The sequence below is a fragment of the Mus musculus genome, chromosome 18, assembly GCF_000001635.26.
Source record: "Mus musculus strain C57BL/6J chromosome 18, GRCm38.p6 C57BL/6J".
Lineage (NCBI taxonomy): Eukaryota > Metazoa > Chordata > Mammalia > Rodentia > Muridae > Mus > Mus musculus.
The window spans coordinates 25,434,367-25,457,773 of record NC_000084.6 but is presented as its reverse complement, the minus strand read 5'-3'; the positions used below and the strand labels follow the sequence as shown (position 1 = coordinate 25,457,773).

At 41.0% G+C, this 23,407-nt stretch overlaps 1 protein-coding gene across 8 annotated transcripts in view; it reads right to left on the bottom strand.

The window, feature by feature from the left end:
* AW554918 (expressed sequence AW554918) overlaps nt 1-23,407 on the bottom strand; it is a 298,592-nt gene that overhangs the window by 9,548 nt on the left and 265,637 nt on the right. For 2 of the 8 annotated variants that reach the window (XM_017317877.2, XM_030250422.1), the window contains one exon: nt 12,502-12,773. The exons of the other annotated variants lie outside the window; for them this stretch is intronic. In XM_017317877.2, coding sequence (XP_017173366.2) covers nt 12,662-12,773 — 112 coding nt within the window. In that variant the 3' untranslated portion in view covers nt 12,502-12,661. Of the gene's footprint in view, nt 1-12,501; nt 12,774-23,407 lie in introns of those variants that run through there. 8 annotated transcript variants of the gene reach the window in all.

Genomic DNA, 23,407 nt, shown 5'->3' with positions numbered 1-23,407 from the left:
CTTCACTGCACCACAAAAACAAAACAAAACAAAACAAAACAAAACAAAACTTTCTCCTATTCAGCATGCTACTCTATGAACATTAGCCATTTAGGTTTCCTCAGATTTAATTCAGAGAATTTGTTTGGCTTCACTGAGGTTCCTGAGCTGTGGTCTTGAAATGTAATTGTAGGGCTAACCTTATTTGTTTTTCTTCCAGAGCACTGTTCTGTGCTCTGATACACAGTGTTAGTTTCCAAGTGATTCTACTAGGCTCCTCCAAGGGACCTAGTAATGGCTTACAATATCTGCCATTACCTGCTGCCATTTGCAGGAAGGCAGCATATAAAAGGACTGCCTCACCACCACCCCAGTTCATGTTCTCGGTCCTCTCTCTCTCTCTCTCTCTCTCTCTCTCTCTCTCTCTCTCCCTCCCTCCCTCCCTCCCTCCCTCCCTCTCTCTCTCTCTCTCTCTCCTCCCCCTCTCTCTCTATCCCCCCTCCCCCCTCCCTCCTTCCCTTCTCTGATTTTAAGGCTCTGCTCCTGTCTGTCTGCCTCGACCCCTTCTCCAGGCCCTCACTCCAATCCCTTTCCCCAAATAAACTTCCTTTATACCGTCATGTTGCCTAGATCTGATATAAGGATCAGGAGGATCAGGTCTTCATGTTATTATTTTAGATCGAGGGCTGGCATAGAAAAGCCCTGTACATTTATACTTTTATCATTTGTCTGTCTTTTCTATCTCTCCTCTCAACTGATTCATTGCCTTCAGAGTCCAAGCATGTACTAGTTAATATCTTCCAACATTTGAAAACATTCTTTTGTAAGATTCACAAATACCACAGAAACAATAAAAAGCAAACCATCACTCTGTAATCCTGGCTCTAGCCAATAGTCATCAATGGCTACCATGACCAAGTGAAAGAGTGATGGGGATCTTTATAATAGATCTAGGTGACATTATTTATGGCTACTGACCCATCTTAAAATCACTAGTGCCTATTTCTTTCCTGACATGTAACCATAGAAGGTACATAGTCAGCATGACCTATGAAAGATCCTTGCAATGAAAAACTTCAACTTAACTAAACCTCCAGATATACTTATCAATTCACATGGACTATGTAGTTCAGAAAGAGACAAAAGAAGCTTCAAGTATATGATCAGCTAAGAACCAGAATGTGTAAAATTTTATGACAAATGACTCAGCTACTTAGACAAATAAAAAGGAAGAAAACCATAACAGATTTTTAAATAAAATGCTTAAAAGATCTGTCAGCTACATGATATATGTGGTAGTTTGAATAAGAATGGTTCCCACAAGCTCAGGTATTTGACTACTTGGTCATTAGGGAGTGGTGTTACTTGACAGGGATTAGGAAGTGTGACCTTGTTAAAGCAGATGTGGCCTTGTGGGGGAAGTGTGTCCCTGGTGTGAGCTTTGGGGTTTTCAAATGCTCAAGTCAGGTCCAGTGTCTCCCTCTCTCTCTTCCTGCTGCCTGTGGATCTGAATGTAGAACTCTCAGCTACAAGGCCTGTCTGTGTGCTGACATGTTCTCCTCTGTAAGAATAATGGTCTAAACCTCTTAAACTGTAAGCAAGCCCCAACTAAATGCTCTCTTTTGTAAGAGTTGCCATGGTCATGGTGTCTCTTCATAGCAATAGAACACTGACTAAGACACTATATTTGAATAGTAATTCAAAAATCAATGGCACGTATGTATCTTTTGAACTAACACAAAATGGAACTCTGAAGGATTATTATTTAAGGGATTATTATTTTGTCAGGATAATGATATATTTTTGTCTTAAAAATCTAATTTGTCAGAATATACAGAATTATTTATTAGCAAAGTAACATGATGTCTGGATTTGATTTAAAATATTCATAAAAGTCCTATAGACTCTGTGGTAGGTAGTGACCTGGGCATGGGGCACTAGTGACTGAGTTAAAAGGTGTGCCAGGCCATATGCTACCCTGCTCCTACCCTGGGTTCTATAGCCTGATGCTGTTCAGGACCTTCCCTAGCTGGACTATGGTGAATTAGTTCCTGGACTGGAACATGCTCTGAAGTTCCTGGAACCAAGTATTTGCTGTCTTCTGGCAACGGCATCAGAATCACTATACAAAACGTGCAGTGCAGTGAAGTGAAGTGAAGACAGTATACTGGGAAGTGACCCATGACAATAGAGACTCCTGACCAAGACCAACAGAATGCCACACTTGGCACAGCTACTGTTTCCTCCTGGCATTGCTCATCAGAATACCACCGAACGACTCTATTGTGGTCCCACCGAATCAGACCATGACCATCTTCATCTAGAAAAGCAACCATGCCCAGCTAATGGTGCTGGGAGAATGGTGTGTTTACCGTATGAACTCTGATAAAAGCAGCTAGACCAAAATTTATTGGGGAACCTGGGTCTCTAGAACAGTTTGTCTTAGTTAGGGTTTCTATTGCTGTGAAGAGACACCAAGACTAAGGCAACTCTTATAAAGGACATGTAATTGGACCTGGCTTACAGGATCTGAGGTTCATCATGGTGAAAAGTATGGCAGTGTTCAGGCAGGCATGGTGTTGGAAGAGTTGAGAGGTCTACATCTTGTTCTGAGGGCAAACAGGAGAAGACTGACTTCCAGGGAGCTAGGAGGAGGGACTCAAAGCCCACTCCCACAGTGACATATTTCCTCCAACAAGGCCACACCTACTTCAACAAGGCTACATCTCCTAATAGTACCCTTCCCCGGGCCAACCATATTCAAACCACCATACTGTTCTAAAATTTGGTCTTGCTGGGTTCAAAGCAATGTAACCAAGACTAAGGACTTTGAGTCCATCTTAGCTATGCTACCTGGTACAAATGGAAAAGAACAGCTCTTTTAATCCATTTCCCTTCTTTAGCAAGCATCCTAAGGGGTCTCTCCTGCTGGGCAACTTTTGAGGCAGCTATGCAAGGTCTCAAGTTTTCATTTACTGCGCAGCTGCTATGACTTGGTCTTCCCAGTCCTGTTCTTTTTCAATTGTTCTTCCCAAGGCTACCATATAGCCTTCATTGGACAAACACAGTAGCCTTTCAGACTGACCTTATCTTCTCTGTGACATACTTTTTCCTCTTTGCTCCTGGGTTCATGATATTACTCCTGATATTGCTCTTAGATTCAGAACAGTCATGCATTCCATTTTGCTTTGGAGCCATCCTCAACAATCCTTTCGTTCACTCTCCCTAACTTCAAAGAGTTGACATTCCTCAGTGCTCGGAGGTCCCTTTTCTTTCTTTGAGGTGACCTCAGTATCTCTGTGTCAATTCTCAATTTTTCTTTATTCTCAAGACATTTTAACTTAATTTTCCCTAAAATTCCTCACTGTTTTCCTATAACTATTTCCTCATAGCTAAAATCTTCCTTTTCTAATTTTCCATTAAAACAAACAAATGTGCATAAATGCAAGCAAACAACGCATTCTACCACTGAAGCCCCAAACTACAGTGTCATGCTTGAGACCACCTGAGAAGGCCTTGTTGGCTCTACACCCTAAACACATTGTGGTACTGACTGCTCTCATCCTATTTCAACCCTTGGGTCCCAATCACCTTGGGCTATTATTTGTGCACTACAGTCTCAAGGGCTCTTTCTCATTCCCACTCCAGCTCTTCTCCACATGCAGCCGGTTTGTGCACAAAGCACATTCTCTCAAGCCCCTCCAATTGTATGCCTTTGTGTTTGTAGCACAGAACAACTATCAAGGACAACCTCATGACTAATTTATATGCCAACTTGGCTGAGAAATGGTGCCCAGTTTGGCCAACCTCTGATGTACATGTTGCTATGGATGTATTTTTTTGGATGTATTTAACATTTGAAGTCAGTTAATTGGCTTTGAATAAAGCACTTTTCCTCCATGATGGAGACATGTCTCTCCTAGTGTGTTAAAGACCTCAAGAGAAAAGACTTTAGGAAACAAACAAAACAAAACAAACAAATAAAACAAATCCACCAATTACCATGGCCACCACACTTCAGAGAAGACTCCTACAGGAGGAGACATGCCACTTCAGATTACAGCACAGAAGCTCTGCCCTAGTTTTGAGCCAGTAGACTGCCCTCTGCATTTGAAACTTTTAGTCACTATGAGTTGCAGAAGATGATACCTTCAAAATCCTTTGTATGTTCTCTATTGTCTTTGTTTTTCTGTAGAGTTCTCCTAAGTACATGCTGTAGGACTCAGGCTTCTTCCCCTTCAGTCTTTACAACCCATCTTCAATTTTAGGAATACTGTTGTTCCCTCAGGTTCTTCCCTTGATTCCTTCTAAACAAAGGCACACATTGTTTTTATGTGTAGTGTGAGAATAGTGTAAGAGAAACAGTTGCATATGAATCACCCTCCCATTCTTCTCCTGCATAACTATTACTTATCATACAAGAGATGAACTAATGCCTTCCGAAGATATCTTAGTCAGGGTTTCTATTCTTGCACAAACGTCATGACCAAGAAGCAAGTTGGTGAGTTTATTCAGCTTACACTTCCACATTGCTGTTCATCACCAAAGGAAGTCAGGTCTGGAATTCAAGAAGTAGGAGCTGATGCAGAGGCCGTGGAGGGATGTTTCTTACTGGCTTGCTTCTACTGGCTTGCACAGCTTGCTTTCTTATAGAACCCAATACTACCAGCCCAGGGATGGCACCACCCACAAGAGGACCTCCCACCTTGATCACTAATTGAGAAAATGCCTTACAGCTGTGTTGTGTTTGGGCAATAGATCACAACCTGGGTTTTAGCCTGGAAAGGCATTTTGGAAACCTGGAAGAGAAGAGGGGCTGGGCTGTTCGAGATGAAGAAGAAACCAAGACAAAGCTCTCTGTTCAAGGTTTAATTTTTACTATTTTAGCACTCCGTTATAAAAAAAGAGAGGGGCCCAATTCCCGCCAAATAATCTTGGAGTCTAGTAACAGGGTGATCACGTGATGGGTTCAAAACAACAAAGTGACAGGTTCTAACAGTAGGCGTGACAGAAAGATTGAGCGAGAAGCTCCACCCCTAAACAAACAGGTTTCAGGCTGGGGAGGAGAAACTACACAGCTGGATCTCATGGAGGCATTTCCCCAACTAAAGCTCCTTTCTCTGTTATAACTCTAGCCGTGTCAAGTTGACACACAAAACCAGCCAGTATAGAAGAGCTGTCCTTAACTCTCCTATCTAAGGTTAGATCACAAGGCTGAATTTAGTTCATAATTCTCTGCTCTTTCCTTTCACAGCATTGGTCATAACTTACAGGAATTTATTTATATGAGTCTGTCGGACATGTCTCTGCAGTAGACTGGAAACTATGAGGACAAGAACCACTTGGTTCTCTTGCTCCTCTCTTGCTCCCTTGCTTTTCCCTCCCCCCCCCCCCCAACGTGCTCATGGCTGGCCTCTACTCTCTACTTTTCTCTCTTCTCTTCTCTTCTCTTCTCTTCTCTTCTCTTCTCTTCTCTTCTCTCCTCTTCTCCCTCTCCCCCGTCCCCCCTTTCCCTCTCCTCTCCTCTTCTCTTCTCTTCTCCCCTCCCTCCCCCCTCTTTCTTTGCCTCTACTGCCCTCTTAACACCCCTTTCCCATGCCCTGAATAAACTCTATTCTATTAAAAAAAAAAAAAAAAGGAAAAAAGGAACCACTTGGCTTTCTTTGTCTTGCCACTGTGTCCTTCATGTCAAGAATTCAGTAAACAAGATGTCAGATTATACTGTTCTAATTCTTTTCTTTTCTTTCCTTTTCTTTTTGTTTTCTTTTTTCTTTTCTTTTGGTTTTTCGAGACAGGGTTTCTCTGTATAGCCCTGGCTGTCCTGGAACTCACTTTGTAGACCAGGCTGACCAAGAACTCAGAAATCCGCCTGCCTCTGCCTCCCAAGTGCTGGGATTAAAGGCATGCACCACCACTGCCCGGCTCTAATTATTTTCTTAAACGTTTTAATTGTTCATATAAAAATAAGAGTGTGAATGTGATGGCCTAGCCCTAGAATGCCAGCATGTAGAACGCAGAGGCAGGAGCACTGCTACCACTTTTATGGCAGCCTCATCTCTACATAGTGAGTCTCAAGTCACTAACTGTTAGGAGAAGTGCAAACTGGTGTAGCCATTCGTGATGAAAATTCTCAAAAAGCTAAAAATAGACTCTCTCTGTCTCTGTCTCTGACTCTCTCTCCACACACACACAGACACACACAACTCAGCTATACTACATGTTGACCCTTTGGACTCTATATTTTACAATAGAGATACCTGCTTGGCTATGCGTATTGTTTTCTACAGTCACAACAACTAGAAAATGGAAACAGTCTAGATGTCCATAAAGTGGTAAATTGGTAAGAAAAAAAGTGGTACATTTATATAATGGCCCTAAAGAAAAATGGAATAATGAAAACTTCAGGAAAATGAATAGAGCTAGAGAATACTGCTCTGAGTAAGGTAACCTAGAAAGACAAACACTGGTCATTTTCTCTTCTCTGCAGGCTTTTTTTTTTTTTTTTTTTTTGGTGGTGGTGGTGGGGGAGGTTTCGAGACAGGGTTTCTCTGTATAGCCCTGGCTGTCCTGGAATTCACTTTGTAGACCAGGCTGGCCTCGAACTCAGAAATCTGCCTGCCTCTGCCTCCCGAGTGCTGGGATTAAAGGTTCTCTGCAGGTCTTACCCCAGAATCTCTACATTTGAATTTATAACTTGGAGTAAGTATGAAGCAAGAAAAGCAGGAGACCATTGGAGGAGGCAGGGAGAAAGAGCTCTCATGGTGGTGGGAGAAGGGATAACAGGATACAGGTGCCATCAAGTGGGAAAAAGGGATGCCATGAGATTTATGTAGGGGACATGGGGAGAGAAAATATGTGTGTGTGTGTGTGTGTGTGTGTGTGTGTGTGTGAGAGAGAGAGAGAGAGAGAGAGAGAGAGAGAGAGAGAGAGAGAGAGTTACTGCCTATAGAGAAATAATGACCTCTTTAGGGGCCATAAACTGTCCAACAAAGCTCACACTGTCAGCAAAGGAATAACTCTTTTCCAGTTGTTGGTCTGAGGTTCCAAGAGACCACCAAAACAACATAGGCTATTGCCATGGCTCAAGGCTGCCTGCCATTACTTTAGGGTGAGACTCTACTGCTGAAGTCATTTCTCACTTTTGTCACAGGTGGCCCAATCCTCGTAGCCTCCTCCCTAAGGATTTGCTCAGAGTGTCAGGCAGGGTTATGCAAGAGAGAAGTTCCAAGAAAAGATCCGAAAAATTCAGATTATTTTTGGTGCAAAGCTGCTCTAAATCCTACAGGAAGCACACCCATCAGAAGTCCTGCTGAGTGTCTTTCTTAACAAACTCACTCTGTGGTTTTGAAGTGAGTTTGTTAGGAAAAGTGGTCGGAGGTTGGCCTTACATTCTTATGCATGGCTGGCTAACTGAAAAAGGCGCATCTGTTAAGCAAAATTAACTTTTACCTTAGAAAAATGCTGACTGGGGGAGACTTATTTATTTATTTATTTTTTGGCCAGATGGTACCTTTATTAATTTCTTTAAAGACAGAAATTTGTCTCATTTAACTCCAAGATAAGATTGTAGATTTTACTTATATTTCCTACATTCTGGATTTGTCAGGAACACTGTATTCCTGAGCTAGCAACAATATGGCTGTCTGCATAAGACTTGCATTAAACCATACAGCTCTGCTAACATGGATGGGGGAAAGGTTCATGAGCCTACATTCCTACTTGAAGAGCTACAGGCAGCCAATGGATACTCAAGGGGAATCAGTTGTTTTTTTGTTTGTAGGGAAGAGCCCCTTGGTAGCTTGCTCATACCCATGTGGTTAGCCTTAAATCCATGTACGCATGGGCAATACTATCCAGAAAACTTCACAAATTTGAGAAGGGGGTGTAAGAGATACAGGCAGGGGTTGAAGGAGTAAGAGGAAAGGGAAATGGAGGAAAAGATATAAAAACAGTGTATTCATATATGAAACTCTAAAACAATAGAAAAGAAAAAGTATGTTAACATTATAAAGGTTCAAACATATAAAATTATACTAAGAAAAGTCCCTTCTATATTCCATTTCTCCCCTCAAATGTCAACTCTATTCCCTGTCTCAAAAGCCAGTGCTAATAGTCTAGTGCATAAGATTCTAAATGCCTTCTAAAATGCAAGTGTGCATGTGTACACATGTGCACACACACATTCATGAAAATACATATACAGAATGAAACTGGGCCATGCTTATATGCATTTATCATCTGTGTTTTCATTCATCAGCATGTTTTAGAGAGCTCTGCAAATGTGGCATTGGGCTCTATGTAATTCTTTTTTATAAAGTTAATTATTTTATTTATTTACATCCCAAATGTTGCCCTCCCTTTCCAATCCCCACTTCTAGAGTTCTTCACTCCATTCTCCCTTCCCTTCACCTCTGAGAGGATCCCTCTAATCCCCTTCTCTGGGGCATCAAGTCTCTACAGAATTAGATTAGGGCCATCCTCTCCCTCCAGGGCTAAACAAGATAGTCAAGTCTTCTGCTACATATGTGCCAGGAGCCTCAGACCAGCCCATGCAGGCTCCTTGGTTTTTGGCTAAGTCTCTGGGAGCTCCCCGGGGTCCAGGTTAGTTGACACTGTTGGTCTTCCTATGGGGTTGTCTGTAAGTATCTATATATGTATCAGTCAGCTGCTGAGAGAGGCTCTATGCCTCTCAAAGAATAGTCGTACTAGGTTCCTGTCAGAGTTTGGTGCCTGCCCATGAGATGGATCCCAAGTTGGGCCAGTCACTGGTCAGCCATTCCTTCAGTCTCTGCTCCATTTTTGCCTCTACATTTCTTTTACATAGGAACAATTTTGGGATGGAAAATTTGAAGGTGGGCTAGTGTCCTCATCCCTCCATTGGGAGAGCTAATTACTGGAGGTGGTCTCTTCACCCATATTGAGTCCTGGATGAGCTTCTTGCATTCCAGATCTCTAGAACTTTCTAGAGGTTTCCCCTCTCCCCCTACACCCACAGCTGCATATTTCTATTCATTCTCCTGGCCCTTTGAGCTTCCCTCCTGTCTGCTCCTGCCCCCATATCTGATCTTGCCCTCTTTCCTCTCTCCCACTCAGGTCCCCCTCTCCCTCTGACTCCCATGATAATTTTATTCTCCATTCTAAGAGGAATTGAAGTATCCTCACTTGAGCCTTCCTTCTTGTGTAACTTCTTATGGTCTGTGGGGTATATCATGGGTGTTCTATACTTCCTCAGAAAATTGGGAATAGTTCTACCTGAAAATCCAGCTATACAGCTTTCAGGCATATACCCCAAAGATGCCCCATCATACCACAAGGACATGTGCTCCACTATGTTAGTAGAAGCCTTATTTATAATAGCTAGAAGCTGGAAATAACCCAGATGTCCCTCAACCAAAGAATGAATACAGAAAAACGTGGTTCATTTACACAGTGGAATACTATTCAGCTACTAAAAACAAGGACATCATGAATTTTGAAGGCAAATGGATGGAACTAGAAAATACCATCCTGAGTGAGGTAACCCAGACCCCATGGTATGCATGGTATGTACTCACTGATAAGTAGATATTAGCCAAAAAGCACAAAATACGCATGATACATCCTACAGACTGTAAGAAGTTAAACAAGGTAGGATGTATGTGTAATTCTCAACTGGAGTAGATGTCCTATTTTAGGGATGCTCCACTGTCCCAATGTTAAAGAATCCCTACAACTTTTACTATCTTAATGTAGCTAATTTTGTATGTAGCATTACTGTTCTGGTTATTTTTCAGAGAGTTAAAAAAGTAAACATTGGGTTGTCAATGTTGATTTGGGGGCAATTTTCTTGAAAACATGTTTATGATCCACCCTTCTTCAACTTCTCCTACACTAAGGTGGTTTCAGACCTGGGGACAAGGGACTGAGGTGAATATTTTACCTATCAAAGCAGACCTGGCTTCCAGGTTCTCCCAGCATCCCTCAGTCCCTACCTGGCTTACCCTGCCCCCAACCCTGAATTTTCCAGTCTGAGGGCCAGGCTGCCTTTTCCCCAGAGGCTCCTCCCTATATAACCAGACATTTTGCTCTGCCTGTCTGTTTGTCCCTCCCTCTTTCTCTGCCCTTTCTCTTACCCTGCCTCAACTGTCCGTCCCCATGGTGACTTCCCTGGCCTTGGACTTTGGGGCCAGTGCACTTGCCCGTGAACAGTTTCCCAATAAACTTGAATTTAATATAATCTAATCTGGCTTGAATGGGCTCATTTCATTGGCAGAGAAAGAGCTTATCAGTATGTGTCAACACAACAAGCTTCAAATAAAAAAAATGGTGGCACAGATACAAGTTCAGGAGCTACAGCTAAAATTGATAAAAGTAGAGCTATTTCACCGTGATACCATGAACATCCACACCCAGAAAGATCTATCATCTATCATCTCTCCCTTTTTGAAACTGCACTTGGTAGGTATCTGATATCCCTGTGACGGGTTTGTTTCCTTCTCACATCCATGTCAAACCATCCTCAGTCAGGAGTAAGGCATTCTTACAGCAGGGCACAGATTCTTACCGTTACTCTGGTCTCCATCCAGCTACAACTAAAATGAAACTTCTGACAGCTAGAAATCTTAATTCCACTTTTATGGTTTCTTTCTGGTTTGTGTTTGGCACCATGACTCTCTGTTTACCTGGACTTCTACAGTCATCATGGGCCATAAGAAGTCTCACCAGAGCCTGCACCAAGATGCTTAGCCAGCAGACTGTGCACTAAATAAAACCTTTCTTTATACAGTTTGTGTGCATCAGGTATTTTGTTTTGGTAGCATAAAATAAACTCTAAGCCACGTGATAATTCTGGGACCAGAGAGGTATAGATAGTGAAAGAGGGACTGGAGAATCTAGCAAACTTTCAGAGGTTTTGTGATCTAAAGATAATACTGTCATAGTTGTCTTAGTAGGTTTTATCATAACTTCACTATGATATTTCTGATACAGCTCCAAGTTAATAGTATTTTGAAAACATTTCATTTAAGGTAACAGTGAGAGGCCAGACTCCAAAGTTGGATGAAGAATATGAATTCTGTTGTGGCAATTTATAATTATGTAATCTTGGAAAAATTGCTGAGTTTTCTAATCTTCAGTTGTTTCATCAATAAATGGAAGTAAAAAACAATACCTATCCTTCAGATGGTTTATGATTATATATATCTACAGTGCTTAGCACAGTCCCACCCTATAGTTAGTGCTCAATTGTAAAGCTATTGCTTTTATTATTTAAATTGCTGTTACAATGAAGTGGATATCCAGAGAGAGGAAAGTTGGACAGAGAAACAAAATGAAACACTGGGCAGCTCCAGTTAATAGTGACATTAAAGCAACTGTAACAAATTACTACATGAGCTGGGCGTGGTGGCGCACGCCTTTAATCCCAGCACTTGGGAGGCAGAGGCAGGTGGATTTCTGAGTTTGAGGCCAGCCTGGTCTACAGAGTGAGTTCCAGAATAGCCAGGGCTACACAGAGAAACCCTGTCTCGAAAAACCAAAACAACAAACAAACAAACAAACACCAAATTACTACAATGAATCCAGAGTGGAAAGACCAGAATGACTCACAGGTGCCCCACCCAAGATGCTGGCAAATCATGTGCATGGGAAATTTTTCTGAATGGAAAACTGTTGTTGTAATTATTATTCTGGGAGTTTGCTATACCCCTTGTTGCCTTTAAATATCTATTAGGTGTTTCTACCCCATTTTAGAACATCTTGGCCTCAGATAAAAGACACAGAAACTTTTAGATTTATAATAAGCTTAAAAGCACTACTGCTGGGCAGATATCAACCCTCTGTGCTATTTTGCCTACTTCCCTCTGGTGATCCTCAAGCTATCACTTGCCATGTTCTCCCTGGGCAGCTCGTAAGGCATCAGGCCAGCCCTCAGGCCATGTGTTCTCTATTCACTTATCCCAAGGGAACTGCCTTCCTCCTTCTCTCTTGATCCCATAGTCCTTACCTCAGACCCCAAGCCTGGGAACCACTGCTCACCCTTTTTTCTGCCCAGCTCAAGTGGTAGGCCTCTTTATTAACCAGTTAGAGAGCAAGGTATTCACAACAAAAGCTGGTGTACTGAGAATCCAGTCCTCTGAGTTAACCAGGTATTGGGATACAGTATTTAGCATCTGAATACCTGGCAGCACCAGACCAGCCCCCTACATTCCCCACTTTTTGTCTAAAAAACCCAAAAGGCTCTTTCTCTTACAATAACAAACAACAGACGGTAGACATAATTATGAAGAATAATTATAATAATTACATTCACAATGTCCAGTCCATTTGTATTTGGCAACTTAGGAGGAAGTGTTTTATTATCTATTCTATCTTGGTGAGCCTAGAGTTCTGTGTTTAAATCATTTTCTCGTTACCATCTTAAGCATTTAAATCCTCTAACTTTCAAAACTTGCATTTAACAACCTTAAAACACCTGTTTACAGTTTCCACCAACCCCTTACAGAAAAATCTTGATATACAGCCAAAGTAAAAGGAAACATAGGAGAGGATACAAGATATTACAAATATTTATTTGTATAATAGATATTGCAAAACGGATCACTCTCCTTCAAAGGAAAAGAATACTTGTAAGTGAAAGTAAAAATATTAACAACTTGGTGGGAAAAATGAGTAATAAGAACAATTTTTCATAGAAAATAAAACTTCAGGGCTGGAGATAAAGCTCAGAAGACAGAGTGAAATGCAGGAAGCTCTGAGATTGCTCTCCAGTGCTACATACACGAGGTGCAGTGGTACATGTCTCTACTTTCAGCACTCTGGAAATGGAGACAGAAGGACAACAAGTTCAAGGTCGTCGTTGGTTATGTAACATCCTGGAGGACAGTGTGGGTTAGTTAAGATTCCACTTCTAAATGAATGAATGAATGCATGAATGAATAAATATAATGCATGGTAATTATAAGATATTGTTCTCATTATCAGACTTGATACAGTATAAAATGTTTTGGTTATCTTTTTATCATTAAAATTCTGTCTTAAAGAACTTACAAATGAAAATATATCATGCAATGAAATTAACAAGATCCCAAATCGTTTTCTCTCAATGATCCTCCATACTGTCAGAATAGCTTTATACACATGGATAGGAGCCGCGCGTGGGATGTTTTCTCTCTCCACTCACTGTCACTATCAAATATGCTTTATACACTTATCTACCACCCAAAATGAAAACACTACGACATAGTTAAAGCCAAGTATTTAGCTTTCTATCCTTTCATGAATAAATGATCTATTATCTAATTTTTAAAGGAATGATAACATAGATACTTTCAAATATTGCAGGTAGTCATTTTAAATGAGATTATCTGACCTATAATCCCATCTCTAGGACTTATCCTATACATATCTTCTCACATACATAAATGATATGGATACGGATATTCACGGAGCATTGTTTGTGACTACAAAAGAGTGAAAACAGCCTAAATATCCAATCACTGGCTAAGAAGCCACTGTGATCATGGTTGTTGAATATGATGAAAGATCCCAGAGCAATTTAAATGAACGAGGCACATCTATAATGCATGCGTTGATATACATACCCTAAAGCACCCAATGGACAGAAAGGCCACAGAGGAAGCCCATGATGGCTACTCTAAGATGCATACTAAGTTGGTTGAGAGACTGCAGTTGGGGGAAAGCAGCCTTCTAAATAAATATTCTTACAAATTTTCTCATCTGATGATGATAATTTCAAGAAGATTTGAATTTTCTTCTTTTATTTTTCTTCTTCTTCTTTTTTTTTTCTATGAACTGTGGCCATTTAGTGCATTGGACATAAAACACGTTCACCTTCTGTAACCTGTATAGCCTACTGCACCTTCTCTATGAGAATACAAAGAAACATCTAGGAGGAAAGCAGAGGCATTCCTGGCTGTAAATAAATACAATATGACATGACACAATATGATACAATACAATTCAATATGATATCTAAGAGTGATTCAATTAGCCTTTTTTTTTTTTTTTTGCAGTTGTGAAATCTTGAAAGTACTAAATACTCAGTTTTTTCACTGTTTGGAAACAATATTGGCCTGAACCCAAATCTATAGGTTCATAAAATCTGACTCAGAAGGATATGAAACATGCTTTTTAACCATACATTTTGAAATATATTTGGCTCTAGGAGACCAAGTCTGGAACATTATCATTTCTTTGTAAGACTTAAGTCTCTATTAATTCACATTGTCACTAATAGAAAGAACCTTCTAAGAGTAACCAAGGGCTTTTCCATAACGCACACAAACTAAGGTTCACAAGATGCTTACCTGTGTATTTTTTGCTGTTCACTTGGAGTTTTGGTAAAATTCTACCACTATAAGCTGGGGTGCTTCTTAGTGTTATGGCACACAGTGATTTTGTATCATAAATGAGACAGGGGAAGGAATAAAGATAAATAAGAACTAATACAGATAGAGGGAAAAAAATGCCATCCCTAGCTAAGCAGTTGTCTTAGTCAGGGTTTGTATTCCTGCATAAACATCATGACCAAGAAGCAGTTGGGGAGGAAAGGGTTTATTCAGCTTACACTTCCATACTGCTGTTCATCACCAAGGAGGTCAGCACTGGAACTCAAGCAGGTCAGGAAGCAGGAGCTGAGCAGAGGCCATGGACAGATGTTCTTTACTGGCTTGCCTCCCCTGGCTTGCTCAGCCTGCTGTCTTATAGAACTAAGACTACCAGGCCAGAGATGGTCCCACACACAAGGGGAATCCCCCCCCCCCCCCTGCCTCCCATGATCACTAATTGAGAAAATGTCTTACAGCTGGAACTCATGGAGGCATTTCCCCAACTGAAGCTCCTTTCTCTGTGATAACTACAGCCTGTGTCAAGTTGACACACAAAACCAGCCAGAACAGCAGTGTACTTGATTTCAGAGATCCTAGTCAATCTGACAAGCTGTGCAACTGGAAAAGTGGAAGCAATTCTTCTCTTTTTCTCATAGCAGGCACTACACATAGATTTTACAGCATACTGCCTCTGTCCTCAATGACTAAAGTACTGGAAAACTAACACATCTCATTTTCTAGCATCTTAACTGTTTTAGACGTTTATATAATGACTGCTTAATTTGAAATATTTTCTTTCCTTTGGAACTGAAATTCCCTACTGACCATGAATGAAGGCATAATTTAGAGAAGGTGGAAAAGCTTTATTACAGGTGAACTTTATATACAAGAATTCAGTGAGAGTTAAGTACTACTGGACAGTTTGAAACATGAAACATTGTGTGCCAGGCTTCCAAAGCCAGCGCAAGCTACAGAACAGTGCAGAAACCAAAGCAAGAGGAAGCTACACCTGCCTCATAAGTCCTGCCAGGTCAAAGTGCTGAGAGGTTCTCCTGTTCACTAACATGCACTGAAGTATATTTAGGGCACACATGGATATGCACCCAGTATGTTTTATACCACACATTAGGACAACTACATTCTATAGTAAAAATAATTTATCAATGCATCATTTGAAAGATAACATATCAGCCAGAGAGCAATGTGCTTCCATATGTTATTTATCCCTTTTAGTGGGAAAGTCAACATAGATATAAGTTCTTTATAATCTTTATATGTGTGGGAAGCCGCCCCCACATTCGCCGTTACAAGATGGCGCTGACAGCTGTGTTCTAAGTGGTAAACAAATAATCTGCGCATGTGCCAAGGGTAATTCTCCACCCCATGTGCTCTGCCTTCCCCGTGACGACAACTCGGCCATGGGCTGCAGCCAATCAGGGAGTGATACGTCCTAGGCGAAGGATAACTCTCCTTAAGAGGGACGGGGTTTCGCTTTCGCTTTGGGCTTGGGGCTTGCACTCTTGCTCCTAAAGATGTAAACAATAGAGCTCTTGCTCTGCGCTCTGGCGCTCTGGCGCTCTGGCTCCTAAAGATGTAAGCAAGGGGGGGCTTGCACTCTTGCTCCTGAAGATGTAAGCAATAAAGTTTTGCCGCAGAAGATTCTGGTTTGTTGCGTCTTTCCTGGCCGGTCGTGAACGCGTGTAAGATATATGCATCAGGGAGAACAACCTAGTGACAAGAAATGCTCCCCCTCCCCCTACAACACACAGAGCCTTTGATATTCTAAGCAAGCACCAACTAAATGCTTTCCTTTCTAAGAGTTGCTGTGGTCATGGTGTCTGTTCATAGCCAATAGAACACTAAGACAGAAGTTGGTACCAGGACAGTGGGGGTTGCTGTGACAGACCTGACCATACTTTGGGAGAGGATTGTGGAACGACTTTGGGACTTCGGGCTAGAAGAGCCACCAAGTGTGGAAAGCTCAGTAGGCTCTTCTGTAGGAGCTGTAAAGGCAAGAATGTTGAGAGCAGTGCAGACGACGGAGGCCGGCCGGCTTATGAAGTCTCAGAGGGAAGTCAAGACTCTGTTGCACCATTTGTGGGAAGAATCAGGTCAGTTAAATCTGAAGAACTGGCTGTGATTAACAAAAGACCAGAACAACTAAAGTGAAGCCCTTGTTTGATTGGGACACTTTATGCCAGGAGAAATTAGTGGCTATTAAGAAGAGACAACCATTGCTGGGGTGAAATCTTCTGCAAAGTGTTTCCTGAGTCAGCACACACAAGCTGTGTTCTAGAGGTGACCACAATGGTACTTCGTGCTGGGAGCTGAAATTGATAGTGTAAGAATCACCCAGGTGATACTGGTTTTGAAGGTATGAAGGGGTCATGGAGGTTTGGCATTGTGAGAAGTCAGAGGAGGCCATTGGTGAAGGTGCAGCTTCAGGATCAGTTGAAAGTCCAGGATTGAAGGCGCCATGCTTGAAGGGGTCATGGAGAGAAGCTGAGGCTTGGCACCATGAAGAGAGCCTAAGAGAAAATATTGGGGAAAGTGTGGCCCAGGTACAGCAAAAGATCCCAACATTTTGGAAATGCCAGTACCATGAGACAACCACCAAGAGCACCAAGAGTGGTGGAGTGGAGCCTGCCAGAGCTTAGAAGACAAACAGTGTTTTTGCTGCTGAGGGTGGAGCTAGAGAAATGAGCCAAGCCCTTTGGAGGAGCTCAGAAGAATGTGAGTGGATCTCAGACATTGGACATTTTGTTATTTACACTGTAAGGAGTTTGGTTTTGCTTTGATCTCCTTGTGACTTCTGCCCTGATTCTTCCCTCTTGAATGAAGAAGGTAATTTAAATTTGATTTTTATAGGAGCCCACAATTGAGAGAATGTTAGATTTTATAGAGTTGATACTTTAAAAATACTGAATTTTTAATGTGTTTGAATTTGTAATGACTGTGGGACTTTAAAAATTATTTATGTTTTTAATCTCAGATTTGGGGATGAATGAGAAAGGAAAGGTTGCAGATTAATTGTGATGTGTTTGAGTGCCAGGGTAACAAGGGGTCAATTGTGCTGGACAGTTTTATGTCAACTTGACACAAGATAAAGTCATGTGAGAGAAGGGAATATCAATTAAAGAAGACACTTCCATAAGACTGGCTGTCAGCCGGGCGTGGGGGCGCACGCCTTTAATCCCAGCACTTGGGAGGCAGAGGCAGGCGGATTTCTGAGTTCGAGGCCAGCCTGGTCTACAGAGTGAGTTCTAGGACAGCCAGGGCTACACAGAGAAACCCTGTCTCGAAAAACAAACAAACAAACAAACAAACAAACAAACAAACAAACAAACAAACAAGACTGGCTGTCGGCAAGTGTATGGGTAATTTTCTTAATAAATCACTGATGGGGGTGGGCCCAGCACACTGGATTAGGTCCTTCCTCCAGGTTCCTGCCTCGTTTGAGTTCCTATCCTGATTCCCTTTGATGATGAACAGTGATCTGGAAGTGTAAACCAAATAATCCCTTTCCTCCCCAAGTTGCTTTGGTCATGGTGCTTCATCCCAGCAATAGTAAGCCTAGGGTATATGCTGGAGGCAGCATCCCAACTGCTATAGTAAATGCAAGCTTTTACTCCTTGGGCAAAACTAACATGGAGCAACACTCTTGGGACAAAATGAGCTTGACTCAGAACCCCAGGAAAGATGTTTTTAGGGTGTACTGATAGTACTCGCCATTCTAAAGGACATTCTAAATTACACTGACAACAGTATCTCAGTGAGTGCATGTGACATAGGGAGCTTATACTACACACATTTATAGTGCCCTAGATAAAGAAGAGGTAAAGGAAGAAAGGACAGAAGTAACAAAAGAACTAAGTGAGGGGGGTATGGAGGGGAAGGAGGGGGAGAGAGGAAGAGGGTGAGGAAGAGGGAGAGGGAAAGGGAGAGGGAGGAAGAAGAGAAGGAGGAGGAGGAAGAGGAGAAGCAATGGTAAAGAAAACAGCATCTGACTTACTGACAAATACTCGTTAAAAGACTTTACTGAGTTAGCAAAGTGAGAAGAACTTGGCAGAAAGGGAGGACAGGAAAGGGAGTCCAAGGGAAAAGTAACTGTAGCTAAACGGATGAGAACAGATGAGAGTGTTTGACTTTCATTAGCCCAGCAGAGTCAGAAAGGGAGTAAACCAGGTCTGGGAGGGGCACACAGGGCATTGCCAGACCACAGTCCAGTGGGGGAACTTTTCAGCAGTCTAGACGAACACCGAAATAAAAAGCAAGCCAAAAAGATTCCCTCCCTGTTTCGGGCTGGAAGCATTTGGTATATTGAATGATAAGAAAAACTCCAATGAATCCGTTACTGAAATGTATGAGGTTGTCTTATGTAAGAAATGTAAGAAAGAATGACTCTGATGAAGATAGATGGAAGGCCAGAGGGACTCCTGGCTCATTAGAGTTGGCACTGGTCAGCATTATATTTGAATGCGACAACCCTTGAATACAAGACATCATATTTGAACCCTTCAAAATCAATGATAAGTGCGGGAAAAGAGAAAAAGAATGAGTAAGTGAATGTAGCGTGGTGAAAATTCAACATTATATTGGTGTCTCAAGAGAGGCTTAAGGAAAGAGAATCAACGTCATTCCTAGCTCTGGTGCTGGCAAGCGAAAGCATGCCATGGTTGATCTTCCAGGCCGCCTCCAGCTTCTACACAGCAAGGCATGGGTGACTGTGCTGGGCATATATGAAACTCTCATGTGTTGCTTGCAGGAGCAGTCTGTTCTATGCAATCACTTTTTTTTTTTGCCAAGCCTAGGTTCAATTTCTGCTATTCCCTACTCCATGAAACTGGATGCAGTGGCACATGCCCGAAATCTTAGCCTTTAGACATAGAGGTAGGAGCAGTACAGGGCCAAGGTCATTCTCAACTACATGGTGAGCAGATGAGCATAGGTCAGCCTGGACTAAGGGAGGCCCTTTCCCAAAAACAAGCAAGATGTTCATTCTAATTGCTTGCAATGACTTTAATACATATCTTTCTCATCTTACACACAGAAGTGTTTTATACCAATGAAAGTCATTTTTTACACACACACACACACACACACACACAGACAGACATATATATGTATATATATGTGTGTGTGTGTGTATATATATATATATATATGCATATATATATATATATATCTGTAGTAGTGATCTAGATTTCAGATTAATCTCCTAATATGTGTGACTGGAAACACCATGTTATTCCTTAAAAGAGAAGAATATACTGGTATGACAACTAGCCCTATAGCAGTTTTTGGCCGTGTCTTGATTATCTACTATTTAGAGGACGGCAAACCAGAACACAACTTAAAAAAAAAATATCTAGGGCTGGCAGTATAGGCCAGTGGTAGAGCATTTGTTTAGTATGAAAGAGGCTCTGAGTCATCAGCACAAAGAGAGAAGAGAGAACAAGAGAGGGAGAGACTCTTAGACGGAACCGCTCTTAGACTTTACTTTGTAGCTCAGCTCAAATTTAAAGCAATCCTGCTTGAGCCTTTTGAATACTGGCATTAGAAACATAAACCATCATGCCTGGTAAAAGACTTTTAAGAAAACAGAAGTACATAAAGCAATAGCAAAAGCCAAAGCCAAAAATGTCTATAAAGAAATACACTAGATACTAAACGACTTACTGACACATACAGTATAGATGGTGGGATTAAGATAATTTAAATGTGACTTCAAACACCCACAGTGCCACTGTAGTTGTTCCAACTAAACATAAGCACTTATGATGATCCTGTCACATCCCAGTGCTGGTTCTTGAAGAGTATGCGCATCTCGTTTTGGAACAGACTGTTCAAATGCACAGCCACCACGGGTGAGCTTGTGAGCTGGTCAATGTTGGTTCTTCATGTCACAATAGTACTTAGTGCATTAAGTCTGAGGACTGTGCAAGAAAGTAGATTCAGAGGGGTTCACCACAGACTATAGAGTGTTTTATAATTTATACTTATCACTAGCATTCAAAAGTAGAACTATTGGTACAATTCTAATTCTGTCCTATCTTTGATCTTAGATCTCTGACAGGAGAGAAAACCTTATACATTGGCTTGTTTCAATTTTTTAAAAAAAACACTTAAACAAAAAACCCTATATAAATAATGTCTGGCTTCTACCTACCTATACAACTATCCAGACATTCCTTACCCATAGATTTCTACTATGTTTCTTTTTTTATTCTTATAACTCCTACAGCTGCATGAAGAGAGATTAAAATTTTCTGTCATATCAGCATTGTCTAGGTAAGTAATTATCTTTTCCCACTATGAGATTTTTGATCCTCAACACTTGAGGATTCCGCTTCACTTAAGAATTCATGATCACAGTGCTGAGACAGCACTGGCAACCGACGCCAGGGAGAGGTGTCTTCCTTCATTGATCCATAGGCCCTACTCCCCTTCATTGATCCATAGGCCCTGCTCCCCTTCACAGCGGAAAAGAATTCCTTTACTTTGTTTTTTCTCCTCAATGTTTTTTTCCCCCCATCAGATTTAAACTTGTTTGGACATCTCATATGTATCAACTGTCCTTCATTTCAATCTAAAAGGAATGTGAACCCAGGATTTACTCTGTACACATTAACAGGAGCAGAGAGAGCACAAACATCCATGAAGTCTTCAGGGTGTGAAGTTAAAATGTTCATGATATAAGTGATACCATGAAAGTAATAATGGCATGTTACAATTCTGCCATGATATCTGGTCTGAGTCAAAGTCAACACCTTGTGCAGCATCTTAGCTGAGGCACTGCTGATCACCAAGATACTTTTATATAAAGGGAGAAGGAAAGAATGAGGTTTGCTGTGGTACACCATACAAGTGGAGGACAGCTCTGTTCTGGGAAAGCTGTGGAGCTTAGACAGCTCTTAAGAGGAGCAAGAAAGGTGAACTATGACCAAGGCTATAAGGTTCATCTGTGAGCACTACAGAGATCCTAGTGTCCCCTATCTCTCACCAAAAGTTCAGGTGCCTAAGGGCTCAGTGCCACTAGTGAGCCACTCAGGTGTAAATCTGTAATCTACACTGGTTAGGATCCAGTCCTGAAAGGAACATTACCTTGGAGCTAACAGATGTGGCTTTTCTACTATAAGTACAAGAGACACAAAACAGAAGCTGGCAGTAGGGGTACTGTCAACTGGTCTTGGAGAAACATGGCATTTCTTAGCCATGAGCTTAGACTGAATTGAATGAAAGGATACTGAAGACACTTGTCTGAGCTAGCTAGAATGGCATGTCCATTGACCTTTGGTAGGATGGTAATACTTAATTAGAAAATACCAAAGTATTCAAATGAAAGTGCATGGAAACCACTTCTGGTGAATATTCTGTTGTACAACCAGTGGGGACAGTGTGCCAAGCTCCATCAATGCTACATGTGGACTGTGGCAAATACAGAGCAGATTCCCACATGAGAGGGAAGAGAAAGAAGCAAAGGGACTGTAATTTGTAGTTTTTCTATCATGGCTTTTTCAAGTATATGAGTTCCAGAAGGGAGTTTCTAAGGCAAAGCTCCCAAGATCTTTGCAGTTATTTAATTTACAGTATTAAAAAGAAGTCCAATGGATAAAGCAAGACCTTGATACTGTAGTTATGATTTGCAGCTTGTATACAAAGCACAACCATATCTACACAATGGCTAGATTCTACATTGTTGTGCTAATATTGGACTCGGGACTTATGTCTCAGCTTTAATTGCTGTCCATGGTTTCCAGGGAGCCCATGTGGAAGAAGAGCTTGAAGGAAGAAACAGCCTATTGTATATAACATATCTACTCTCCCACTGCCTACCACACAGAGGCTTGGCTTCTAACCAGGATGATCACTGCACACATATTTAGGAGTGAGGATCAATCAACATGAAAATGAGATTTTGTTCCAGGCAACAGTCATATGGCCATATGTAATACCACCAACTAAATTCAAGAATGCCTGAAGCGAACAGGTTGTGAGTTACACTGATCAATTGCCTTGAAGTCTGGCTAACTTGGAAGTTTTCTTCCACAGGTAGTACAAGTTCAGCATGAAATGTATGGGACCAGAAGCACTTTAAATTTTGGAGCTTTTAAATGTTTATCATATATGGATAACTAAACATTCAAATTATAAAATGCTTCAATATGTAAAAAATTTTCAGTGTCATGTTGGGTTTCAGATATTTGGATCAAGGATACTCAGCCAGTATTAGGATTTGCATACTAGGAAACACATTAGTTTTCTCCCGGAGTCAGTCAAGATATTTTGGTGAAAATATGGATCCTGAAGTCTTAATGATAACAAACAAACAAAAAGCATTTATGCATATCCCTCTACTATATAAAACATACACAAACACACACACACACACACACACACACACACACACACAGAGAGAGAGAGAGAATGAATGATTGTTTGAATGTAAATATATAAATTAACTAATTAAAAAATTAATAGAAAATTTAACAACAAAGATGTCACAGAACTTAGAAGTCTGTTCATTGATGATATTCATTGGAGGAGCAATGGGTAAAAGACACCTGAGAATATGATAATTCCAAAGTAATCAAATACTATTGTTTATTTTATAAGCATATATATGCATATATATATAATATAAAACATATAATATGCATATATAATATATATTATATATGCCTATAAAATAATATGTTTATAAATAACATGCTAATAACTGAAGATGCATTGTTTTATGTTATTCTACTTTTCTAATATTCTTCAAGAATACTAAAAATATTGTTGAGGAAAGGTGTTGAATTTCTCAGTGATCCTCTTGGTCCCATCCCCCAGAATTTGAACCATTTTTCCTATGGCAAGGTCTGCCTTCACAAACCCAGCTGTCCGTTGGCAGTATCTGAGAAGAGCTAGTCCTGCTTGCTTTGGTTAGTGAAGTGAGTTTCTTGTAGGTAGTATATATTTGGGTCTGTTCTTTGAATCCATCTAGACAGGCTATGTATTTTGATTGGTGAATTTGAAACATTTATATAGTCAGGTTATTATTGATAAATATGAACTTTCTCCTTCCATTTAATTGTTTACTTTGTAAACTGGTTTTT